The sequence below is a fragment of the Rattus rattus genome, chromosome 1, assembly GCF_011064425.1.
Source record: "Rattus rattus isolate New Zealand chromosome 1, Rrattus_CSIRO_v1, whole genome shotgun sequence".
Classification (NCBI taxonomy): Eukaryota; Metazoa; Chordata; class Mammalia; order Rodentia; family Muridae; genus Rattus; species Rattus rattus.
Window position 1 is genome coordinate 36,060,050 of NC_046154.1, and position 22,859 is coordinate 36,082,908.

The following is a 22,859-nucleotide window of genomic DNA, read 5'->3' on the forward strand; positions in this document are numbered from 1 at the left end:
GAAAGAGGGATTGCTCGGTTAATAGAGGGTCTAGCATGCCTGAAGCCCTGGGTTCAATCCTCAGCTCTGCATTAACCAGGCTGTGTGTACACCTGTAATCCCAGAACTCAAGAGCCGGGGCAGGAGAATCAAGTTCAATGTGGATTATATTTTGTTTGAGGCTATTCAAAGCTTTGTGAGACCATGCCCCACCCCCAAAAAAGTGCTAGAACCTTTAAACATCATTTAGTAGCCATTCCCTATAGAGCAAGAATGCTGATGAAGTGAGAAGAGGTGGCTCAATGCTTGAGAGCATTTGCTGCTCTTGCAGAGGACCCAGGTTCCATTCCCAGCACCCACATAGTGACTTATAACTGTAACTCTGGTTCTAGAAGATTCAACTCCTCTTCTGACTTCTGCATGCACATGGTACACAGGCATACATGCATGCATATTAAATTAAAAAACATGCCCATGGGCTAGAGGGATGGCTCAGCGGTTAAGAGCACCCGACTGCTCTTCCAGAGGTCATGAGTTGAATTCCCAGCAACCACATGGTGGCTCACAACCATCTATAAAGAGATCTGGTGCCCTCTTCTGGTGTATCTGAAGACAGCTACAGTGTACTTATATATAATAAATGGATAAAAAAAAAAACAAAAAACAAAAAACATGCCCATGAAATGTATGTCCTGTGTTTTAGTGGAGTTTCGAAATTCTCAATAGTGCCTTTAACAATGATCCATCTGCCTGAAACCCAGTGGTCAAAATGGATACCGAGATCTTTGGAGATGGATAATTGAGAATAGGGTCCCAAACAAATGGCAGATTACTAAAGTCCTGCTTCATCCGTGTAGCTCATTCCCTCAGCTTTAGAGACAGGTATCACTGAGATAGACGTGGAGCCTTGCGTTCTGCTAGCCCTGAGCTAGAGGAAAGATTCTGAGCCTACTCCACAGAGGCTGCTGTCCTACTGGTACATTTGTGTCTCTCATTCCTGGCCTTCTCCAGAGGAGTCCCACTGCCATTTTACCCAATAACTGTACAAGCTGGATACTAGCAGTTACCTGTTGCCAATTCCTGACTGTATGTAGTGCCCTTGTCCAGTTATCAGATGAGACAGTATGGAGACCAGGTAATGAAAGAGGTTTGCCCTAAGAAAGCCTCACCCAACGGAACCTTCAGCCTCTGACCGAGGATCCTCAAGTTCCTGAGTGGTGTCTAGTCAGCATCCTGAGGTCTTTTCCCTCAGCCCGACTGGACTCACTGGAGAAGATTCAGTGTAGAGAATACTGACCGAATGGAGCACTCTGGGAAGAAGTCTGGGAACCTCAAATCCTTGGTATATGTTTTCAAATTTCCTTACCCCATCCCAGCCTCCATATTCAACACAGAACTGGCCCTCCTCTGTGCTCCAGTGCCCATCAGTTCTGAGTCCTCTCTGAGATGACGTCTCCAGTTCCCTGGAGAGATACAAAGAGGACTCCTGTCTGACTACAGAGCGCAGGGATGCTGGGATCAGCACTGCCTCCACAGACGTCTCACTTGGACTCCCATTCTCAGTGTCCCCCAGGCAATCTCTGTTGGGGGATTGTAACATTCTTTTAAACTTTACTTTTAATGATGGTTCTTAAATGCTTTAACCTCCCTTTTAGCACATCACCCACCAGAGGTAGGGGAAAAGAAAGGATATGGGGGTGGGGGGCGGACCTGTTTAGGGATTCTTTGGTGCAACCCCATCTGTGCTGTCTGAAAATCAGCAGTTCAGTTCACAGGTCAGCAGTAGCAGTGCGATCCACTTTACAGGTACACCAGCAGGCCAGTAGAGTCAGGATAGGAAACACGAATCAGCAGTGGTGGCACTACCTAGCAGAGACAGCCAGGCCTTAGCCTCAGCATGAGTCAGCAGCAGCAGGGACCAGGAGTGCTTGGCTGTGCCTCTCTCGGCAAAGTGAAGATCAGCCAAGATTGGAGACCCACAAGCATTGCACAGCCAGCTCTACCAGCAAGCCCAGCTCAGCCTCGTCACTGTCTGTGGAGTCCTTTTTATACCCTCCAACGTCACATGTCCTCCACGTGCCTTGCCTCAGCACATGCATCAGTCTCAGCTGATATCACCCTGTCAGTCTTCCTGAGTCCCTGGAAGCAGCAAGAAACTGCGGCAGGCCACCAGAAGTTTTTTGGTTTGCTTCCTTCTATGGAGCCCTGATAAATGCAGCTCAACTCTGCAGTGTAAGGCAGACCAGTGCCTGCATGTGTGTTTTCACGTGCTTGCTTTAGCAGGACACCCTTTCATCTGTGTCTGCTTCGGCCTAAGGTTCCTTCCTGAGTCTGTCTTAGGCTTTCACCTGTGTCCACTTCGGCTAAACGCTCCTTAACATGTTTGCCCCAACAAAACACCATCCAACCGACCTTCCAAAGAACCTTAAGTTTCCACTTCGGGAATCCTGCAAGGGCAGACAGGTTCCTTCTAGCTCTTCTTGTTTGCTTAGGACTTCCACCTTTTCAGAACTCTGTTTAGCACCCACCTCCCTGTCTGCCAGTTTCCAAAATGTTACTTTTTCCCCACTCAACTTGTCCTGTGCATTTATAAGACCCTGTCCAGAGAAAACAGGGCAAGGTAATCCTCTGTGTGTCCTCGTGTGCTAGTACATTGTTCCTTGGAAGAGAAAAAGCTCCTGCAAAAACTAGGTTTTTCAAATGGGGCGGGAAGATGATTTATAAACTGAAGAAACTAGGTATGCCTGAAATTCCAGCACTTGCAAGTCGAGGCAGGAGAGTTGCTGTGAGTTTGAGGTCAGTGTGGGATGGGAAGATCTTGTCTCAAAAGTAAGTATGAACTGATCAAAATCACTGGAAGCAGAAGCTGAGGGCAGGGTAATTGTGACTCTGAAGGACAATTTTAACCATAATGAACTTACCTTTTTAAATGTTAACTGAAATTATACGGGGCTAAGTGCCATGGTCTGAGTCCCAGTTGCTGCCTGGGCAGCTTGGTGGACTGCCTTTCCAAGGTGTGCTGTGGTAACTATAACACGTAGTCATTGTGAGATCGCAAGGACACTAGTTTTGTTGGAGGGTAGTGAGGCTGGTTAGACATGATAGCTCATTTCACAGGAGAACATGGCTTCTAGGCACATTGTTCACACATTCAGGACTAATCTGGGTTATCTCAGAAGCAGACCCTGAGACAAAGGAGGGCATATAAGCCATATATTTGTGAAACTCAGGAAACACCAGTGGGAAGTAGAGGAAACAAGACAAGGAAAGGAAGACAGTGAATAAAGTTCTTCTTCTTCTTCTCCTCCTCCTCCTCCTCCTCCTCTCCTCCTCCTCACCTCCCCTCCTTTTCTTCTTCTTTTTTTTCTTCTTCTTCTTCTTCTTTTTTGAAGCCATCTTACTATGTAGCCCAGGCTGCCCTCAAACTTCCAACCTCCCTGCTGGGGTTACAGGCTTGCTACCATGCCTGCCAGGAGGGCGAACGTTTGGTCACGTCATTCTCTGCTCTCTAGTGCCACTAGGCCAGACCTTCCGAGAGCCACGGCCTTGCTAAGAAGGGACTCTACTGCTCCACCCACAACCTCACCTCAAGGCTTCTCTTTTTCTTTCTTTCCAATAAAAAAACTTAATGAATTACACATTTTACTTTTTATTTAAAGAATCCTTTTATATGCCTGGGGATTTTGCCTGCACATTTTATCTGCTTAACCACGGGGAAAGCTCTTTAGCCCCTGAAAAAAGGTGGGTGGCACCTGAGGAATGACATCGCAGTCTGACCTCTGACCTCTACCCCACACACACTAGTGTGGACTCATGCACATGATAGGGTTTTAGTTTACCTTAAAAATAGACATTTACCCAGCTCCAAAAAAAAAAAAAAGAAAATAAAAAATAAAAAATAGACATTTACTCATCACCACTTCTGCTGTCACCTAAATACGATTTGCTATTATTATTATTATTATTATTATTATTGTTGTTGTTGTTTCTAGCTTGATTCATTGCGTCCTTGCATCTACCACAGATCACACTACATACAGGATATAAGCAGAGTGGAGATCTGCTTGGCTAAGACAGAAGTGTGGGGCTGGCAAGATGGGTCAGAGAGTAAAGGCACTGGCTGCCAAGTGTGGTGACCTGAATTCTATTCCCAGGACTCTCACACGGTTAGAGGAGAAAACCAATTCCTGCGAGTTAATATCTGACTTCTACATGTATGCTGTGGAGAGAGGGGTGAGGAGAACGCACACACACACACACACACACACACACACACACACACACGTGCATGCACGCATGCACAAAACAAATGTAATAAAACTAGAAGTTGGATCATGCTGATTCTCCGTTCTACACTTTTCATTGGCATCCCATTTCATCAGAATAGCCTCAGTGGTTTTTTTTACCACGATTTGCCTCAAACCATACTGAAGTCTATGCTAGCCCTGTCATATCACTACACACGTCCCATCTCAGGGGACTTTGCTCTCTGCTAAGACAGTCTTTCTATAGATAGCGTTTCTGATGGCAGGTCTCTGTTCAACCAGCATCGAGTCAGAGGGTACTTGCTAAGCTGCCTTCAGTGAAGCAGGCCCAGTACATAGAGTTATTCCCACACAGCTGCATTTGCTTCTTATTCCTTTCCCTCGTTACTGACCTGAAGTTGCATGCTTCTGTTCTTTCAGTGGTCACCACGAGTTAAAATATGCATCGGAAACCTTTCCTAAGTTGCTTACTTACTTTACTACACACACACACACACACACACACACACACACACACACACACACACACACACACACACACACACACACAGAGTATCAATGAGCCTTCAAAAATTGTTTTAGAGTTTCCAGGTGTATGCCAAAATAGTCCAAGTCAGGTTTTTCTTTCTTTCTTCCTTCTTTCCTTCTTTTCTTCCTTCCTTTCTTTCTTCTGTCCTTTCTTTCTTTTTCTTTTTTTCTTTTTTCTTCTCTGTGTAGCCTGGCTGCCCTGGAACTCATTCTGTAGACCAGGCTGGCCTCAAACTCAAGAGATCTGCCTGCCTGTGCCTCCTGAGTGCTAGGATCAAAGGTGTGTGCCACCACCGTCCAGCCACATTTTATTTCTTTAAATTAAGGAAACAGTAATTTTTGCTGGGTGGTGCCACCCCAGACGGGGGAGGTTGAATTAAGAGCCTCAGGCAGGTTGGGTAGGTACCTTAACACCACATGCAACTATGCCCACAGCTCGGTTATAAGTCTGCAATTGACATAGTAACTGAAGGGAAGGGGGGGAGCTCCTCCCACATTAACAGAGGGGGACTGTGGGGGACCAATGACCTGTGATACCTTATATAGGCATTTGGAGCCTACCCTGAATGACACCTGATATCTGTTCCAATCAAGAATTCACCAATTAGTTCAGTAAGACTGACTACCTAGCAAGACAGAAGCCAGCAGGTCCCTTAGCTGGGGAAACTGACTGAACACAAATAGCCACGAGATAAAGCTAGAACTTTAGTTTTACTGGCTGCCAAGATCTTCCACCTCCTCTCAGCAGTGCAATCCCTTCTCCAGGAGCCCCAGGTGCATCCGTACGGCAGTGTTGAATAAACTCTCTACCGCCGATTTCTGTCTTTTTCTTTTTGTTTTTGTTTTTGCAAATTCATTTACAGCCCGAGTTCCACTGTCTTCAATTAAATGGACAGTCAGAGATGACTTTGAACCAAGATCACAGCCCACAACATGAAAAATTTTGCAATTCATAAATTTGTCTCGTGTTGTTTCACTTACCCCCATCCCAAAAACACACCACACACACACACACACACACACACACACACACACACGCGCGCGCGTGCTTTAGAGAACACCCAGCCCTTTGAGGTTCTATTCATGTAAAGAGGGTTCCCTATATCTGTCTCAAGTCGCTACTTTTTTTTTTTTCCCCTTTCTCTGAGTGTAGTATTAAAATTCTATTTTCCAGATAGCTGGGCAAAAGCTGCTTCCGACTTGGATTAACTTTCTGACTGGTTTTCCAGTTTTTGCTCTGGAAGGCGCATCTCTTCCGTATCTTCCAATGGATTCAGTTTTATTTTCTCAATGCCATGTGCTGACTGAACCTTTAAAGAGACAAGTTAAATTGAGGAACTGAGGAAGGCTAAGCCAGTTGGACTGGCGACTTTTAAGAGGAAATTTGGTCTTAGAGACACCAGACGCTTCCCCTAGCTACAGGCACACAGGAAATACCCCGTGAGAATATGGGAAGAAAGAGGCTCTACTTTCCAGGACCATGGGAAAATAAATTTCTATTGTTTAAGTCATCCGTGTGAAGTGTTTTTTGGGGGGAGGGGGCGGCCTTAAGCAAACTAATAGATCTCTTTAAGGACATTAAAAATACATATCCCGGAATTCTGGTTTTTTTTTTTTTTTTTAAGTTTATTGTTTTCTAGACCCCTATTGCCTTTTGGATTGTCGTCTATTTTTCTACTTATCTAATTCACCAGAACGAGATTAGGAAGGAGCAGGAACTGCTATTTAAGGCTGCATCCTGAAGCCTTAAGAAGAATGAAAGAATGGAAGGAGTAGTGGCTTCCCCAGGAAGACACGCCGGGCCACCGGGTCCTGCAGACCCTCAGAAGGCGCCGCCTGCTCCGCTGGGCGCCGCCCCTGGGTCTGCCCGGGCGGCTTCCGGCTTCCGGGATCTCGGTCGCTCCGCACCCGGGTGGGCGGAGCCACGGGCAGGGTGCAGACGCGGGCGGCGTGGGGTGGGCGGGTCCCGGGTGCAGGCGCGGGGACTGGGACGGAGCTAAGGGGCGGGGTGATACGGCCGAACTCTGGCAACCGAGCTGCAGCCGGCGCTGCACCGCACGTCCACGGCTGGTGCAGGAGGCCGGGTAGGACTCCCATGCGCTCGGAGCGCAGCGCTCCAGGGTGCGGAGGGTGAGAAGCGAGAGAGGCCGGTGTTCTGTCCCGAGGCCGCCTCGGTGCACACTGGGCGCCGCGGTGTGAGCGTGGAAGGCTGGCGGGAACGGATCCGCGCCTCCCGCCCGGGGCTGCTCCGGAGATCCTCGGGTGAGTAGGCGGCTCCGCTGCGGGTCTGCGGGCTGGTCCGGGTGGCTGCGTGCGAAGCTCTGTGGATGGGTTGTCCCGCAAGCATCTGTGATTGCCAGCTGCTTCGGAAGGAGCTGCACAAAGTTTCTGCACTTAGTAACGAGACTTTTTACAAATTCGGGGCTATTGCCACCAGCTCCGGTCTCTTTGGACAGTGTTTCACCTTTCCTTCCCCTCCCCTGGACTTCAAAGAGCTGACCCCTCCCCGAGGTTGGGGAGTGGGGGAGCTGCTTTTGGGGTATCAGATCCACTGGATCATGTCCCGGTGTCAGCAACTGTTCATATGCTGAATGGGCGATTCAGATGATGGATTGGGTTGTTTCCAAATTTGCTGCTATGTCAACTCTGCAGTGGTTCTGGTTGCACCTGACATACATACATACATACATACATACATACATACATACATACATACATACATACATCCTTCTTTCCAGCTCTGTGAGGGCAGGTACCCCTCTCAGTTTTAATTGCGTCTCAACCTAGGATTCATTCCATCAGCTGCTGGGCATCTTGGGTGTGTGGTGATGTCTGTTGCTGCTTGCTTGTGAATGGTTGTTTTATCAACGGAGCTACTCAAGCTGAGCTCTCTAATTGTTTTCTAAAATAACTTTAAAAGATGATGACTGGACTGGTGAGATGGTTCAGCCGGTAAAGCATGGTAGGAGAGAACCGACTCTCAAAAGTTGTCATGTGCCCTCCACCCCCTTAAATAAACACATGCGATTTTTTAAAAAAAACTTTAAGATGTTTATTGTAAGCTTTAAACTAAAAAGGTTTTAATTGTTAGCGTAGAGTTTCCTGTAGACCTAACATTGTCTCAACGCAGCATCCCTGTGAAGTACAGTTACCATCCACATTTTATAGATGGGGAAACTGAAGCTCAGACTTGAAGTGCCTCAGGTCTCAGCTTTACATACAGGTCTGGCATCAAAGATTCTTCCTTGCAGAAGAGGCATGCAGCTTACAGGGTGGGAAGTCAGGTCAGGTCAGGTCATGTGGACCTTGTACTTTTTTTTTTTTTTTTTTTTTTTGGTATTGGTGTCTTTGTATCGGTGTGTTTGGAGTTGAGGGTCACTTTTGTATCCAGGACACCGTTATTTCAGTACTGGTGCCAAATCTTTTTGGCCTTGTTTGCAGTGATAAATAAATTTCTGGACTTCTGGCTGTAGGATGGGTTCTCTGGATCTCTCCTTTCTTGCCTTTTGCTCTTTAGCCATACAAAGCAGGTTAGTGGGGGGCGGCTGAGTGGGGAAAAGCACCTGCTGCCCCACAGCCTGAATTCAAGCCCTGTGACCCACCTGGTGGAAGAAGAGAATGGACTCCCATACGTTGTTATCTTGTGCCCTCCACCTGGGCCCCATGGCACACACACACACACACACACACACACACACACACACACACACACACACACACAAAAAGAAGAAGAGAAGGAAGGTAAAGAAAGAAGGGGCTCAAAGGCCTCTGAGCAGCTCACAGGACTGCCTCCCAAAGAAATGGCATCCGTACCCCGAGTTCTTTAGGTCTTGATGGTCTCTGACATTGCAGGGTCTCAACAGACTTTTGAGGATAAAACATTGTGGTCTGAGATCCATACAACCGGGAAGCCTGTCATCGAAAGTTCCAACAGTTTCCCCACCAGAAAGTGCCACCCGCAGTCAGCCCGGCGCCATCATGCCTCAGCAGCTCCTGATCTCCCTTGCCACTGACGCCAGCACGTGGGTGAAGTTGAACCATCCCAGGAAGACCAAGGAGGGGGTGTCCCTGTGGGTGGATGTGACAAAAGTGTTTGAAGGAGAAGGTGAGAACGGACAAAGTTGGGAGAAGGGGTGGTCCCTTGCGGATAACTTAGGGGTAAAAAGGTCTATGTGGGGTTCGTGCCTGTACTTTTGGGGTCGGGACATGTGTGAAGGAAATGCTGCTTCCTTGTGACTTTTACTGTGTGCCCCTCCTTTTCCCACCCCCAGAAACAATATACAACAGGAAGAAGGGCCACAGGATGTGCCCCTCCCCTCACTCTCAGTTCCTGAGCTTGAGGGTCTCACTCAGAATCAGGGAATCAAAGGTCTCTATCCTCTGAGTCTCAGGTTTTCTGCAAAACTCATGCCTTAGTCAGTGTTTTTGGTAATCTTTTTATCATCATCTTCCTCCAAGAGCAGGAACAAAATGCCTGACTGCTCGCATTTTACCTAAATTGTGAATTCCTTTAAGACATGCCCAAAAGTCAGTCTGTACAAAGTAGTAAGGTAGGGAGAGGAGTCAGTGTTTTGTTTGGACTCATCGTTCATACCCATAATGCCTTGTATTTAGTCCAGAGTTTTTTATGTTTTAGCTGAGGGACTTTGGCTAAGCTTTTATAAAAATGTATTTATTTATTTAATGTGTATGAGTACACTGTAGCTGTCTCCAGACACACCAGAAGAGGGCATCTGATCCCATTACAGATGGTTGTGAGCCACCATGTGGTTGCTGGGATTTGAACTCCGGCCCTCTGGAAGAGCAGTCAGTGCTCTCAACCGCTGAGCCATCTCTCCAGCCCTGGCTAAGCATCTTAACAGTTGATAAAAATGAATATTACCCCTCCTTGTTGGCTGTGTGGTCAAGGTGTCTCATGTACAGCCCAGCCCGTCCTGGCCTCCATTTTGAGTTGCTCTGTAACCGAGGCTGCTCTTTAATCCTTTATCCTCCTGCCTCCCCCTTTGGAGTGCAGGGAGTAGTGAGAGCCACCGTGCCCGGCACGAATAAGTTATTACACATGATGCTTACTTATTATTAATTGCCGAGGGAGATGCAGATAAAAATAATAGCAGATAGCCTCTAAAAAGCTCTTTGGTATATAATCGGCAAGAAACCTTGTTGCCATTGCATTTTCCTAAGGCAGATACCACGGAGTCAGGTCTAGTTTTTATTGGGGAAGAGATAGAAAAATTTATACTTTAAAGAGTAGATTTCAAAGAGAACCATAGAGTGGGGTACATTCAGCTTAATCAAAGGTTAAGCATGTGGTGCCGAGAGACTTAATTAATTACTTAATAATTTTTTAAAAAAAGAATGTGGTGCCCAGCTGAGTGTGCCGCTGAGATCAGCCTCACCCACTGAGTGAGACCCTGTCTAAACACAAGAGCAAGACCAGTGTGGTGTGGAAAGCTTGAGTCTCAGTACGCAGGGGCAGGGGCAGGGGCAGGGGCAGGGGCAGGGGCAGGGGCAGGGGCAGGGGCAGGCAGGTCTCTCAGGTCCAGGCCAGCAAAGGCTATGTGCTCTTTGTGAGTGTGTGAAGAAGCCCCGAGCTGTGGGACCGGGGAGCTGGGAAGGTGCACGCCTCATGTTTCTTCTCCTCCTACAGCTCTGCTACCCCATGATGCCAATAGGACACAACAAGAAAGCTTAGCTGATGGAACGACCCCTGGCGTCTTTGCAGCAGAATCCCAGGTGTGTTGGAGTTTCCTTGATTTTTCTTGACATTCCTTCTTAGTTTTTAAAAATGTAAACCAACTTTAAAAAAAAAAAAGATTTTTATTTAATGAGTGCTCTATCTGCATGCACAGCTGCAGGCCAAAAGAGGGCATCAGATCCCATTACAGATGGTTGTGAGCCACCATGTGGTCGCTGGGAATTGAACTCAGGACCTCTGGAAGAGCAGCCAGTGCTCTTAACCGCTGATCCATCTCTCCAGCCCATTAACCACATTTTTTTTTTGTGAGAAGTGGAAGTAGGTTGAGACCAATAATTCAATCTGGGGAGGTCCAGACAAGTTACTCACATAGAAAGTTTCTGTGGTGGCAGTTTCCATTTTTATAGTGGCTCTCCCAGCTCCAAACCAACAGAATTACTTGGCATCTAAGATAAACATAAGTAAAAGAATGGCTTGGAGAGAGGACTCAAATGGATAAGGGTGCTTGCTATACAATAGTGAAGACCTGAGTTCAAATCCCACCCTCGGCATAACAATCTGGGTGTGCTTGTAATCCAGCGCTGTAGGGCCTGGAGAGAGGATCGCTGGGGCTTACTGGTTACCAGCCTAGGTGAAGAAACACAAACTCCAGGTTCAGAGCGGAGACCCTGCCCTGGCTTCCACAAGGCATTCTATAGCGCTCTCCTAGTGCATACATAGTAAATGTAACTAAGAATTAAAAGCCTAGGCTCTCAGCACCAGGGAAAGATTGCATTTTTATTCAAATTTGAGGTACAAGTGACCCATAGGAAAGCACGGATGTATGACTCAGGTGGGTATGGTGGCACACATCTGGAGCCCCAGTACTTAGGAGGCTTTGGGGCAAGAGGGTTGCTAGGAGTGAAATTGGAGCAATTGGGAAGACAGCCTTGGCTACGTAGCAGGGCCATAGTTTAGTCAGACAGACAGACAGACATTGGAGAGAGAGCTCAGACATTCAGAGCACTTGCTGCTCTTCCTAAGGACCCAGGTTGGATAGCAGCACCAGTCGGTGGGTGGCTATACCTGTCTATAACTCCAGTTCCAGGAAGTCCTCTTCTGGCTCTGCAGGCAGGCACTGCACACACAGTGCACTCAAGCAAAGCGTTCATACACATAATACAAAATAAAGCTTTAAAGAGCAAAATACAGGAGATTAGAAAGTGTCCCTATCTTGATGTGCATTTACATAGAATACATTTAATAAATAGAATATTCATTTGTCCCAGGAAGTTCCCCCGAGCCTCTTTCCAATCAATTCGCAGTTCCACCCCTGCAAGAGAGGACAGGAAGTTTCCACATTCCCTCTTATAACTGAATTAAACTCTACAATGACTTACAGAGTTTATTTATAGACTATTTTTAAGTCTTATATGGATTTTACAGTTGTTCAGTAGTTTGAACTACATAGAGTGTTAGTCAGATCTCCATTCTTCATGGTTCTGGTTTTTTGAGCAGGGTCTCATGTAGCCCAGGATGGCCTTAAACTCACTACATAGAATTCGCTATGTATCCAAGGATGACCTTTATTTCTGATCCTCCTACCTCCACACCTAGGGCATGGGCCCTAGGATTATAGGCTTATCCTGCCACTCAGTTTATACAGATCTGAGGATGAACCCAGGGCTTTGTCTTCTGTCCCCTTAGTTCTGACAGTTTTGTTTGATTAATAATAATAAAATAATATAATAATAATAATAATAATAATAATAATAATAATAATAATAACTTTTTAGAAGGGTTTCTCTGTGTAGCCCTGACTGTCCTGGAACTGGAACTTGCTCTGTAGATCAGGTTGGCCTCAGACACAGAGAGCCACCTGCTTTGGCTGGGATTAAAGCTGCCAGGCTTGAACCATCTCCTTAAATAGACCTTAGCATAAATAGGCCATAGAATATGAAATAGCCCTGTGAGTTACAGTATCCCACCCCAAACCTTCTTAGACTTGTCTGACATGCTCCTCCTCCTCCTCCTCCTCTTCCTCCTTCTCCTCTTCCTCTTCCTCCTTCATCCATCCTCCTCATTCTCCTCCTTCTTCCTTCTTCTCCTTCTTCCTTTTTCTTTCTCCTTCTCTTCCTCCTCCTCTTCCTCCTCCTCTTTCTCCTTTTCCTCCTCCTCCTTCTTCCCCCTCCTTTCCCCTTCCCCTCCTTTTCAAAGTGTGGCAATATGGCTTTAACTCGGCTCTCTAGTTTGTCCACTATGTTTGCACAGAGCCACCTTCCCATGTGTCTTACTGTAAGCCCATGTCTACAGTGTGACTTCCATAGCCAGCTCTTGCTTGTTTAGTCCACGCACACAGTTGGCCATTGATGTGGTTGCTTGGCGTGTATTTTATTCTTTGTCCTGATTGTATTGTAACTTTCTCGTCCGTCTTTACTACCTTCCCGTGGATTGAATACTGAAAAGTGTTCCTTTTTGTCCTCGAATGACTTTTGACCACCCTTAAAAGCCCATGGCGGTGCATCCTCGTAAACCCAGCTACCCTGACGTTGTCTTTATCAGTTCAGTCTACTTTAAGTGACACTGACATCTGCTGCTCTGGCAAAGACCTGAGTTCATGTCCCAGAACCCACAAGGTGACTCATAACCATCCACAAACCATTTCCCTGGGATCTGATGGCCTCTTCTAACCTCCTAGTGCACCAGGCACACACGTCTACATAAATGTAGACAAAAGACTCATACATGTAAGTAAATATTTTTAAAGATGTATTTATTTTATGTATGTAGTACACTATAGCTCTCTTCAGACACAGCAGAAGAGGGCATTGGATCTCATTGCAGATGGTTGTGAGCCACCATGTGGGTGCTGGGAAATGAACTCAGGACCTCTGGAAGAGCAGTCAGTGCTCTTCACCACTTCAGCCCCCATAAATAAATCTTAAAAACAACAACAACAACAACAACAACAACAACAACAAAAACCATGCGTAACCTTGAGATTCCATCTTATCCCAGTCAGAATGACTGTCGTCAAGAAAAGAGGGGACAGATGTTGGGGATGTAGGGAAAAGGGACCGTACTCAGTGTTTGTGGGATTCTAAATGAGTAAGCTGTTATGGAAGTCAGTATGGAGGGTTCTCAAAAATAAGACTTTGAAATGACTGCATTGTAGCACTCCTGGGCACAGACCCGAAGGACGCTGTGTCCTACCACAGAGACACCTCACAGCCGTGTATATTGCTGCATACTGACCACAAGGATGTGGAACCAGCCTCGATGCCTGTAGCATGAAAACATGGGATTCTCAGGAAAATGGACAGATCTGGGAATTGTATAAAGCCAGGTGACCCAGGCTCAGAAAGGCAAATACTGTGTTGTCCCTGACGTGTGGATCTCTACTTACACTGTCTACACCTCTGTGTATACATGGGGGAAGTGTGGAAAGAGGGAGAGAGTGGGAGGGAGAGAGGTGCTGAGTTGGGAGGGGCAGTGAGACAGGTGAGAGTGGAAAGAGGCTGTTTGTGGGGGAACAGGAGACTGTGGGGGGGGGACAGGGAGACTGTGGAGGGGGGAAAGGAGACTGTGGGGGAACAGGAGACTGTGGAGGGGGAGGGAAAGAAGGCTGTGGGGGGGGACAGGAGACTGTGGAGGGAGGGAAAGGAGACTGTGGGGGAACAGGAGACTGGAGGGAGGGAAAGAAGGCTGTGGGGGGGGACAGGAGACTGTGGAGGGAGGTAAAGAAGGCTGTGGGGGGAAACTGGAGGCTGGGTGGGGGAAGGGAACTGGAAGCTGTGGGAGAGTGAAAGGGACCAGGTGGGCTTCAGGGCCTGAGGGAAAGGGTTAGAGAACCAACAAAAACAAATGCTGTTTTAAAATGCCACAGTGAAACCTAGTACTGTATATGCTAATTAAAACTTTTCTGAAGAAACATAAGGATGTGTAGGTATTAGGGTAAGTGCTAATGCTGAAGCACCTCCTTCCATACCCCTCACCTCTGCTCTCCTCTCCTCCTGCTCTCCCTTACCACAGAGCCGCCTCCCTCCGTGCCGCTCTTCCTCCTCAGACAGATGTTCACCCAGGCCTTTTGGAACATTCTGGAATACCCTTCCCTGAGATTTCCACATGGCTCTCCCCCATCAAATCACTGCCTCTAGCCAAACAGTACGTTTCGGAGAACCCTGCGTTCTTCAGCACCCCAAAACAAGATCACCTCAGCTCTCACTGGTGCTTTCACTCTTCACGTTTCTTTTCTGTCCTGTATATTTAATTACTTATAGCAGCCTCTAGAAAATCCTGGTGAAATTGGTGCGGGGTCTCTGAACTTTGAGTACTGCCAAGGCTCCTTAGACTTTGACGGGGTGGACTCTGACTCCTCTGACTGCTTGATATTGTAGGAATTGTTGACTTTCAAGGACATAGCTGTGGACTTATCCCAGGAGGAATGGGGGCAGCTGGCTCCTGCATACCGGGATTTGTATCGGGAGGTGATGCTGGAGAACTACAGAAACCTGGTATCAGTGGGTAAGGACTAGCCAGCTCTTCTTATTTGATTTTTGTTGTTGTGATAAAAATTACCCCACAAAAAGCAACTTATAATCTGGGGGGAGTTGAGGCAAGAACTTAAACATCACCTCTTCAGTAAAGAGCAAAGACTGGAATGCATCCTTGTTTGCTCGCTCTCAGGTAGCTTTTTCTACTCCAACATAGTCCAAAGCCCTAGACTAGGGAATGGTACCACCCACAGTGGACTGGGGGCTTCTGCCATCAATTAAGACGCCTCCCACACCAACTTGAATCTAGACAGTTCTTCTATTAAGAATCTCCTCAGGTGGGCTGGAGAGATGGCTCAGTGGTTAAGAGCACCCGACTGCTCTTCCAGAGGTCCTGAGTTCAATTCCCAGCAACCACATGGTGGCTCACAACCATCTGTAATGAGATCTGATGCCCTCTTCTGGTGTGTCTGAAGACAGCTACAGTGTAGTTATATATAATAAATAAATAAATAAATAAATCTTAAAAAAAATGTTTAAAAAAAAAAAAAAAGAATCTCCTCAGGTGATTCAAGGTTGTGTCAAGTTGACAATTAAAAATTATCCACCACAGCAAGTGTCCTCTACAAACCTGGCCATTGTAAGAGAGCCACTGTTGCTAAACTGTCAATGTCATGGATTTGTTGGATTTTGGCTGTGGGTTCTGTATTAGTGCTGTCTTATTCGTTTGAAGACTAGGGTGTAACGACCTTCCTTAAGGGACAGCTTTATTTCATCGAGCTAGAAAAGAAAGTTGTGACTCTGTTGGTTATTAGAAAACCTGAATAGCCGAAGCTGGAACTAAACTCTGGGGCAGTTCTTCAACAGCAGCATCAACATTCATAATTTTTCTTTAACTCCATAAGCAGGATATCAACTTTCCAAGCCTACTGTGATTTCCCAGTTGGAGAAAGGAGAGGGACCATGGACGGCAGAGAGTCAAGGCCCAAAGGATTCCATTTTAGGTGAGATCAGGGTAGATGAGCCCTTTGGGTAGGTAGGCCAGAGTGCTCAGTCTCCCCAGGCTGTCGGGAAGGCCCAGGGCACTGACAGGACCTGCACTAGGCCTCATTTCATCCCTTCTTCACTGCTCCTTCCCCTTCCAAGCCTTTCTGAGAGTCTTTGTAATTAGAAGGGAGAGAAGTCTTGGCTCCTTAGAGTTAAACCGGATCCCCTCACAGAACCGGAAGTAGCTGACAGGAAGCGCCTCGTAGATACTTGCTGTCTTCAGTGCCGTGTTACATTCCACAGATCTTCTTCTCTTCGGCTTTTTTTCCCACTGTTAGTTTATTATTCCAACTTCAGGTTCGATTCTCCTTTTAACTCAGGTATATACTTTTCTTCATAACGGCTTCATAAGAAGTCCTGCCAGAGGGCTGGTGAGACGGCTCAGCAGTAAAGGTCCTTGCTGCCACAACTAAAGACCCAAGTGCCACCCCTGTGGTCCACAGTGTGAAAGAAGAGAGCTGGCTCCTGAAAGCCGTCTTCTGACCTCTATCCTCATGTGTGCTGTGACATGTATGTGTACACACACACACACACACACACACACACACACACACACACACACACACGCACGCATGCACGCAATTTAAAAACTTAACTTTTCTCTCACAAATAATCAGGAAAGGTAAAAAAAAATACAATATTCACCCAGTGAATTTACATTAATGTTCAAGTGTTGGCAAAAATGCTGATCTCTGGGAACCCTCAAGCCTGCTGATTGGAAACATAAAACATTGAAGCTGACTGAAAAGCCAAATGAAGGGGCATCTATGTCATGACCCAGCAGTGTGCTTCAGCCAACTCTCTTAGAGGAACCCAGACAGACATGTACATGTGTACATATATCGGATCCATATAACCTCCAGTGTGCAATTTAGGAGGTAGTGGCAGAAGGGTCTGGAATTCAGGGCCAGCCTGGTTTACCTGAGACTCTGCCTCAAAAAATAAAACGGTTTAGGATTTTCTCCACAAAGGTCTTACACATGTGACATATCTCGTGTTAGATTTATTCTGAGATCCTGCACTTGCTACCATAGGTGATATACTTTTAGAGTCATATGTTGTTTATTGCTGCTAAGTGTAGATTGCTGTCTGTAAGCAGGTGAGGGTGGGTGAAAGACAAGGCTAGAACCTGTGACGGACAGTAGAGAAGGAGGGTGGACTGGGAGTTTTCGAGAGGCAGGAGAGAGAGGAGAGAGAAGAGAAGAAAGGAAGATGGAGGAAGAGAAGAATGACCCAGATCCAAGTGGCTTTAAATAGCCATGGGTAGCTATGAATATCATCATATAAGGGATGGATTATTACAGGACAATTTCTCCAAACTTAGTGGGCAGCTTATATCAATATCAGTTGTCTCCAAGTTCACTGTGTGGGCGTTTTGTGGGTGAGAATTTACTGATATAAATCTGACTGATAAAGTACAAGCCTCTAGAGTTTTGATTTTACCGGGTTTTGTGACAGTAACCTCGAGATGGGTGGTCGCATGGGGCTAGCCATGGAGGCAGTGAGACCGCTGGGGCCAGAGAGTAGCCGGCCCAAGCTGGCATGGCGCTTCCTTTTCTGTTATTTAATGCAACAGCTAGGTAGTAATACCTTACTTTGAACATGTCTACTTGACATTTTAAACTTTAATGCATTGTTTTGGGGAGTTTGAAACAAGGCATTATTATTCTGTAGTCTGCTATCCTCAAACTGAAGATGATCCTCCTGCCTCAGTTTTCAGAATATCAGGCCAGAATCATCACACCCTGCTTGATTTCAGAATTAACACTCACAGTGATCTTAAGTTACAAACAGTAACTGCTCATAAACAGTTACAAACAGTAGTAGCCTGGGTAGCCTCCTGGGTTTTATCATCCACAACCGATGGTGCTGAGTGTGATACGGGCTGAGGGTGCAGTGCAGGGGCAGAGACCGCCTGCGTGTGCCGGGATCGCAAAGCAAGCAACCAAGAGAAACCGATGAAAGCTCTGTGAGCCTGGTCGTCTCTTGATGGAATTTTTAAAGTAACCTTGTAGAGGGTTTTTTAAAAGAAGCACTAACCAGCTACTCTGTCCTAGAGTGAGGGGCAGGAGATTAGGACTTCAAGGTCATACTCACCTTTAAAGGAGGATTGAGGCCAGACTGAGCTCTTGAGACCCTGTCTTTGAATTAAAAAAAAGGGGGGGTTGGGGATTTAGCTCAGTGGTAGAGCGCTTGCCTAGCAAACGCAAAGGCCCTGTTCGGTCCCAGGCTCCAAAAAAAAAAAAAAAAAAAAAAAAAAAAAAAAAAGACAAGTATTTATTTAATTCAGTGAAATAGCAGAATTCCAATTTCAAAGTTCAATGTTGCCTTATCCTGTCCCTGAGTTTTGGAGTGAGGTACACAGATGGTCTCTTCCCATCATCCCCTTCTCTCCAGGCCCAGAGCCAAGGCCGATAAACCAGTACTGTCTCTGTTGAGAGCTTGAAATTTGAAAATGCTTAAGATCCTTTCATACTGACTTAAAGATCTCATGGGAAAGTATATCCTTCATGGACTTAAACCCATCACCTGAAATATTAGTGATGATGTAACAAATTACTAAGAAAGAAAACTAGCCAAAATTTAAAAAAAATTTTTTTTTTTTTGTTTTTATTTCTCTGCAGCCCTGGCTGTCCTGGAACTCACTCTATAGACCAGGCTGGCTTCAAACTCACAGAGATCCTCCTGCCTCTGCCTCCTGAGTGCTGGGATTGAAAGTGTGCACCGCCACTGGGGTTGGGAGTAGCATCTTTTTAATATTTCTGAAATAGTTTTTCAAAATATTTGTCAGTTTAAAGCCATAATGTTGAAGGCATAGTCCTTCAATGTCATTTTTTAGTATTATTAGAACACAGGTGGGCTGGAGAGATGGCTCAGTGGTTAAGAGCAATGACTGCTCTTCCAGAGGTCCTGAGTTCAAATCCCATCAACCACATGGTGGCTCACAATCATCTGTAATGAGATCTGATGCTCTGTTCTGGTGTGTCTGAAGACAGCTGCAGTGTACTTATAGATAATAAATAAATAAATCTTAAAAAAAGCAAAACAAAACAAGTAAGCCACCTGTGTGACACACAGCCATCATTTAAAAGGTAGAGGCGAAAAAGCAGGAACTTGGACACCTTTAGCCCTGTGAGACCTCATCTCAAAACAAAAGAAAAACAAACAAAACAGAAGAAGAAGAAAGAGTTGTAGAGAGAATTAAATGTTGCAAATTTTGTAACATATTAAATCGGATAAGAACAGTAGACACTGTTTCATGTTTATCAAGTATATAGTGTGTGTATGCCTTCAGGCCAGAAGAGGGCACCAGATCTCATTATAGACGGTTGTGAGCCACCATGTGGTTGCTGGGAATTGAACTCAGGACCTCTGGAAGAGCAGTCAGTGCTCTCAACCGCTGAGCCATCTCTCCAGCCAAGGTCTCAAGTGTCTTGAGCTGGTCTTGCACTCACTGCCTAGCCACTGATGACTTTGAACTTCTGATCTTCCTGCCTCCCCTTCTTGAGTGATGGGTACAGGCATAGGCCATCTCATCTATTTACACAGTGACCAGGGTTTACACAGTGGCACAGGGCAAGCACTGAACATCCCTGTTCTCTGCTTCTTAATTCATTCCTTACTGTCTGTCCAGTCTGCATAGCTCTGTCTAAACACAGTAAAAACTGATTTCTGATTTCCATACTATATCTAAATCTCTTCCACAGCATTCACAGTGTTTGATTTTCTTCAAAGCATAATGAATGAGTTATTCCCATTTTTTCCCATTCAGATGTGAAGACTAAGCTAGAAACCAAAGAGTCAACTTCAGAGGATGACATTTCCGTTAAGTTTTATCATGGCGCCATGCGGGGAAGGCTCAGCAAGGACCATATAGTTTGTTCTCCATTGAAAAAAGCCTCCAGCTATGGCGATACATTAGAGAGGCACCCAGAAACCTGTGGGAAAGGCATGAGACAAGCCATTTGGACCCACAAAAAGAAACACCAAGAAGTGAACAAACTGGAAAGCCCAGAGAGTGCCAATGTTCTTTTAGAACAGAAGCATCGTAAATACAAACCAGCCAGAAAGAGGAACAAATATAAATCCGATTCAGTTACTCATCCAGGGAGCTGCATAAGAACCAGAATGTACCGGTGTAATATATGTGAAAAGATGTTCAAACAACCCGTCCACCTTACTGAGCACATGAGAATTCATACTGGTGAGAAGCCTTTCCGGTGTAAGGAGTGTGGCAGGGCCTTTAGTCAAAGTGCATCTCTTAATACACACCGGAGAATCCACACTGGGGAGAAGCCCTTCGAATGTCAGGAGTGTGGCAAAGCCTTCCGACATCGCTCGTCCCTCAACCAGCATCGCAGGACTCACACAGGAGAGAAACCCTTTGTGTGCGATAAATGTCAGAAGGCCTTTAGCCAGAACGTCAGCTTGGTCCAACATTTGAGGACTCATTCTGGAGAGAAGCCCTTTAGCTGCAATGAATGTGGGAAAACCTTCCGACAGATTAGACACCTCAGTGAACATGTGAGGATTCACACCGGGGAGAAGCCCTATAAGTGCCCTTCGTGCTGTAAGACGTTCAGTCACAGAGCGTACCTCACACATCACCAGCGAATCCACACCGGGGAGAGACCCTACAGATGCAAGGAGTGCGGGAAAGCCTTCAGGCAGAGGATACACCTTAACAACCATAAGACTGTGCATACGGGAGTGAAGGCCTATGAGTGTAAGCGTTGTGGGAAAGCTTACAGGCACGACTCGTCCTTTAAGAAACACCAGAGGCATCACTCTGGAGAGAAGCCGTATGAGTGTAACGAATGTGGAAAGTCCTTCAGCTATAATTCATCCCTGAGCCGACACCATAAAATACACAGAAGGAATGCCTCTCCAGATGATCCAGGACATGAGAACAATAGACAACTCTAAATTGGTCGTACTAAGCTTTAAAATTTCAGGACTCAGTTTAACTTGAGAAGTTGATAACGTTGGTGGCAACTTTGGAGTTTGCCAAAAGTGTAAATACACACTATGTCGATTACTACTGTCTGACACACAAAATGATAAGCATTATGAAAAATTCACAATTATTTTTTTTATTTCATGGTAGATGAATAAATTATTTCTCATGAACTCATTGATTTACAGATCAGTATTTGGGAACTGCTGTTTACAATGTTATCACCTGGACTGAAGAGGTGGCCCGGCAGGCAAAGGGCTTTGCCACTAAGCACAGTAACTTACCTGATTTTTTTTTTTTCTTTTTTTCTTTTTTTCGGGGCTGGGGACCGAACCCAGGACCTTGCGCTTCCTAGGTAAGCGCTCTACCACTGAGCCAAATCCCCAACCCCAACTTACCTGATTTTAATCCTTGGGACCCATGAGGTAGGAGAACTGTCCTCACAAGCTGTCCTCTGAGCTCCGTGTGTCCACACCGACTATCTAATTTTAAAATATTACCCATGTCCTTTACTAAAGTCACAGTTCTCAGTATCTTTTCTCCAAGCTTCTTATACCAGCTTTCTAAATACCTCTAAATACCTGTGCTTTTTTAAAGAATTAATTTGCAATACCGAGTTAAATCGAGGGCATCATGCATTATTCCCAAGTCCTACCACTGAACAACATCAACTTTTTTTCTTTTTTTGAAACAGAATCTTGTTCTTCCCCCAAGTCTGGCCTCAGAATTACTGTGTAGTCAAGGATGGCCTTAAACTTAGGATCCTCTTGCCTCTAAACTCTCAAGGTCGGGGATTACAAACTTGGGCCACCATACCTTGTTTATGCAGTGCTGGGGGCTGTGCTCAGAGCACTGTATGCTAGGCAAGCATCCTACCAACTGAGCTACATCCTCAACAACCGCCCCAGCCCCCTTGACACCTTTTAAGTGTGGAGACTGGATTCACAAAGTTGTCCAGGCTAGACCTGAACTCATGATGCTTCCACTTCAATATTCTGAGTAGCTGAGATTATAGGTTTATGCCACGAGGCTCTGTTCAAACACTGCTGAGTATAGCCAGTTTGCCCCAGGAGGTCTTCTGTTATGTTTGTAGAGATGTTCAAACTTGATATTGCAATATGAAATTCACACTCACGAGCCCTGCAGCTGGGGCTGGAGAGATGGCTCAGCCATTGAGAATATTTACTGCTCCAGCAGGGGACCTTAGGCCATTTACAACTGCACAGAACTCCAGTTCCGGGGTATCTAATACCGGTTGCCTTTATTATAAGTACTGCACTTAAATTCATAAACCCAGAATGTATGCCTTCGTGCGCTCTCTCCCTCTCCCCCCCCCACACAATTTTTTAAAAGCTTTAAAGAATCCTGCAGTTGAGTTTAGAAGATCTCAAATAACTACAATTTTGCGTTGGGCTCAGTTCATCACTATTCTGGAGTGAATGCACCCCTTAAACTGCAAATCGGGCATTTGCTAGAGCCTGTCCCTTGGCTTGGCCAGTTGCCAGTGCCTGCTGGGTCACCGTGTACCACTTCTCCCTCTGCTGGCGACAGACATGTTTTTCCCCATGACTGTCTGTTAGTAGATTCTCTTCTGTGGCCTTACGCTTGATTCAACTGCTCTTACTGACATTTTACACTTCTCCAATCTCCATCTCCATCCTAGAAGTCTCTCTTGAGCTCCAAAGTGTGATCGATGTGGATATTGATTATTCTATAATTACTTCGAACTTGACATGTTGAAAACTTTTACTGTCTCTACAGTAGAGTCTGCATTTCTAAGTCAGAAAGGTGCACCACCGTCAACCCAACTCTGCAGCTGAAACTTGTTCTCCTCACCCGTTATCTCCCTCAATTAGTTGTAATTGGGGCCGTTCTAGGACAGCCCCAGTTCACCGTCTTTCTATGCCAGGGCGAGC

The 22,859-nt window shown here is 45.9% G+C and overlaps 1 protein-coding gene across 1 annotated transcript; it reads left to right on the top strand.

Moving 5' to 3' along the window:
- Nucleotides 1–8,629: 8,629 nt before the first annotated feature.
- Nucleotides 8,630–20,912, top strand: LOC116897239 (zinc finger protein 69-like). Its single transcript, XM_032898972.1, has 5 exons — nucleotides 8,630–8,877; nucleotides 10,420–10,505; nucleotides 14,844–14,970; nucleotides 15,848–15,943; nucleotides 19,759–20,912. The coding sequence occupies exons 1-5, from the start codon at nucleotides 8,751–8,753 to the stop codon at nucleotides 20,910–20,912; spliced, it is 1,590 nt and encodes a 529-aa protein (XP_032754863.1). The 5' UTR covers nucleotides 8,630–8,750.
- Nucleotides 20,913–22,859: the final 1,947 nt, after the last annotated feature.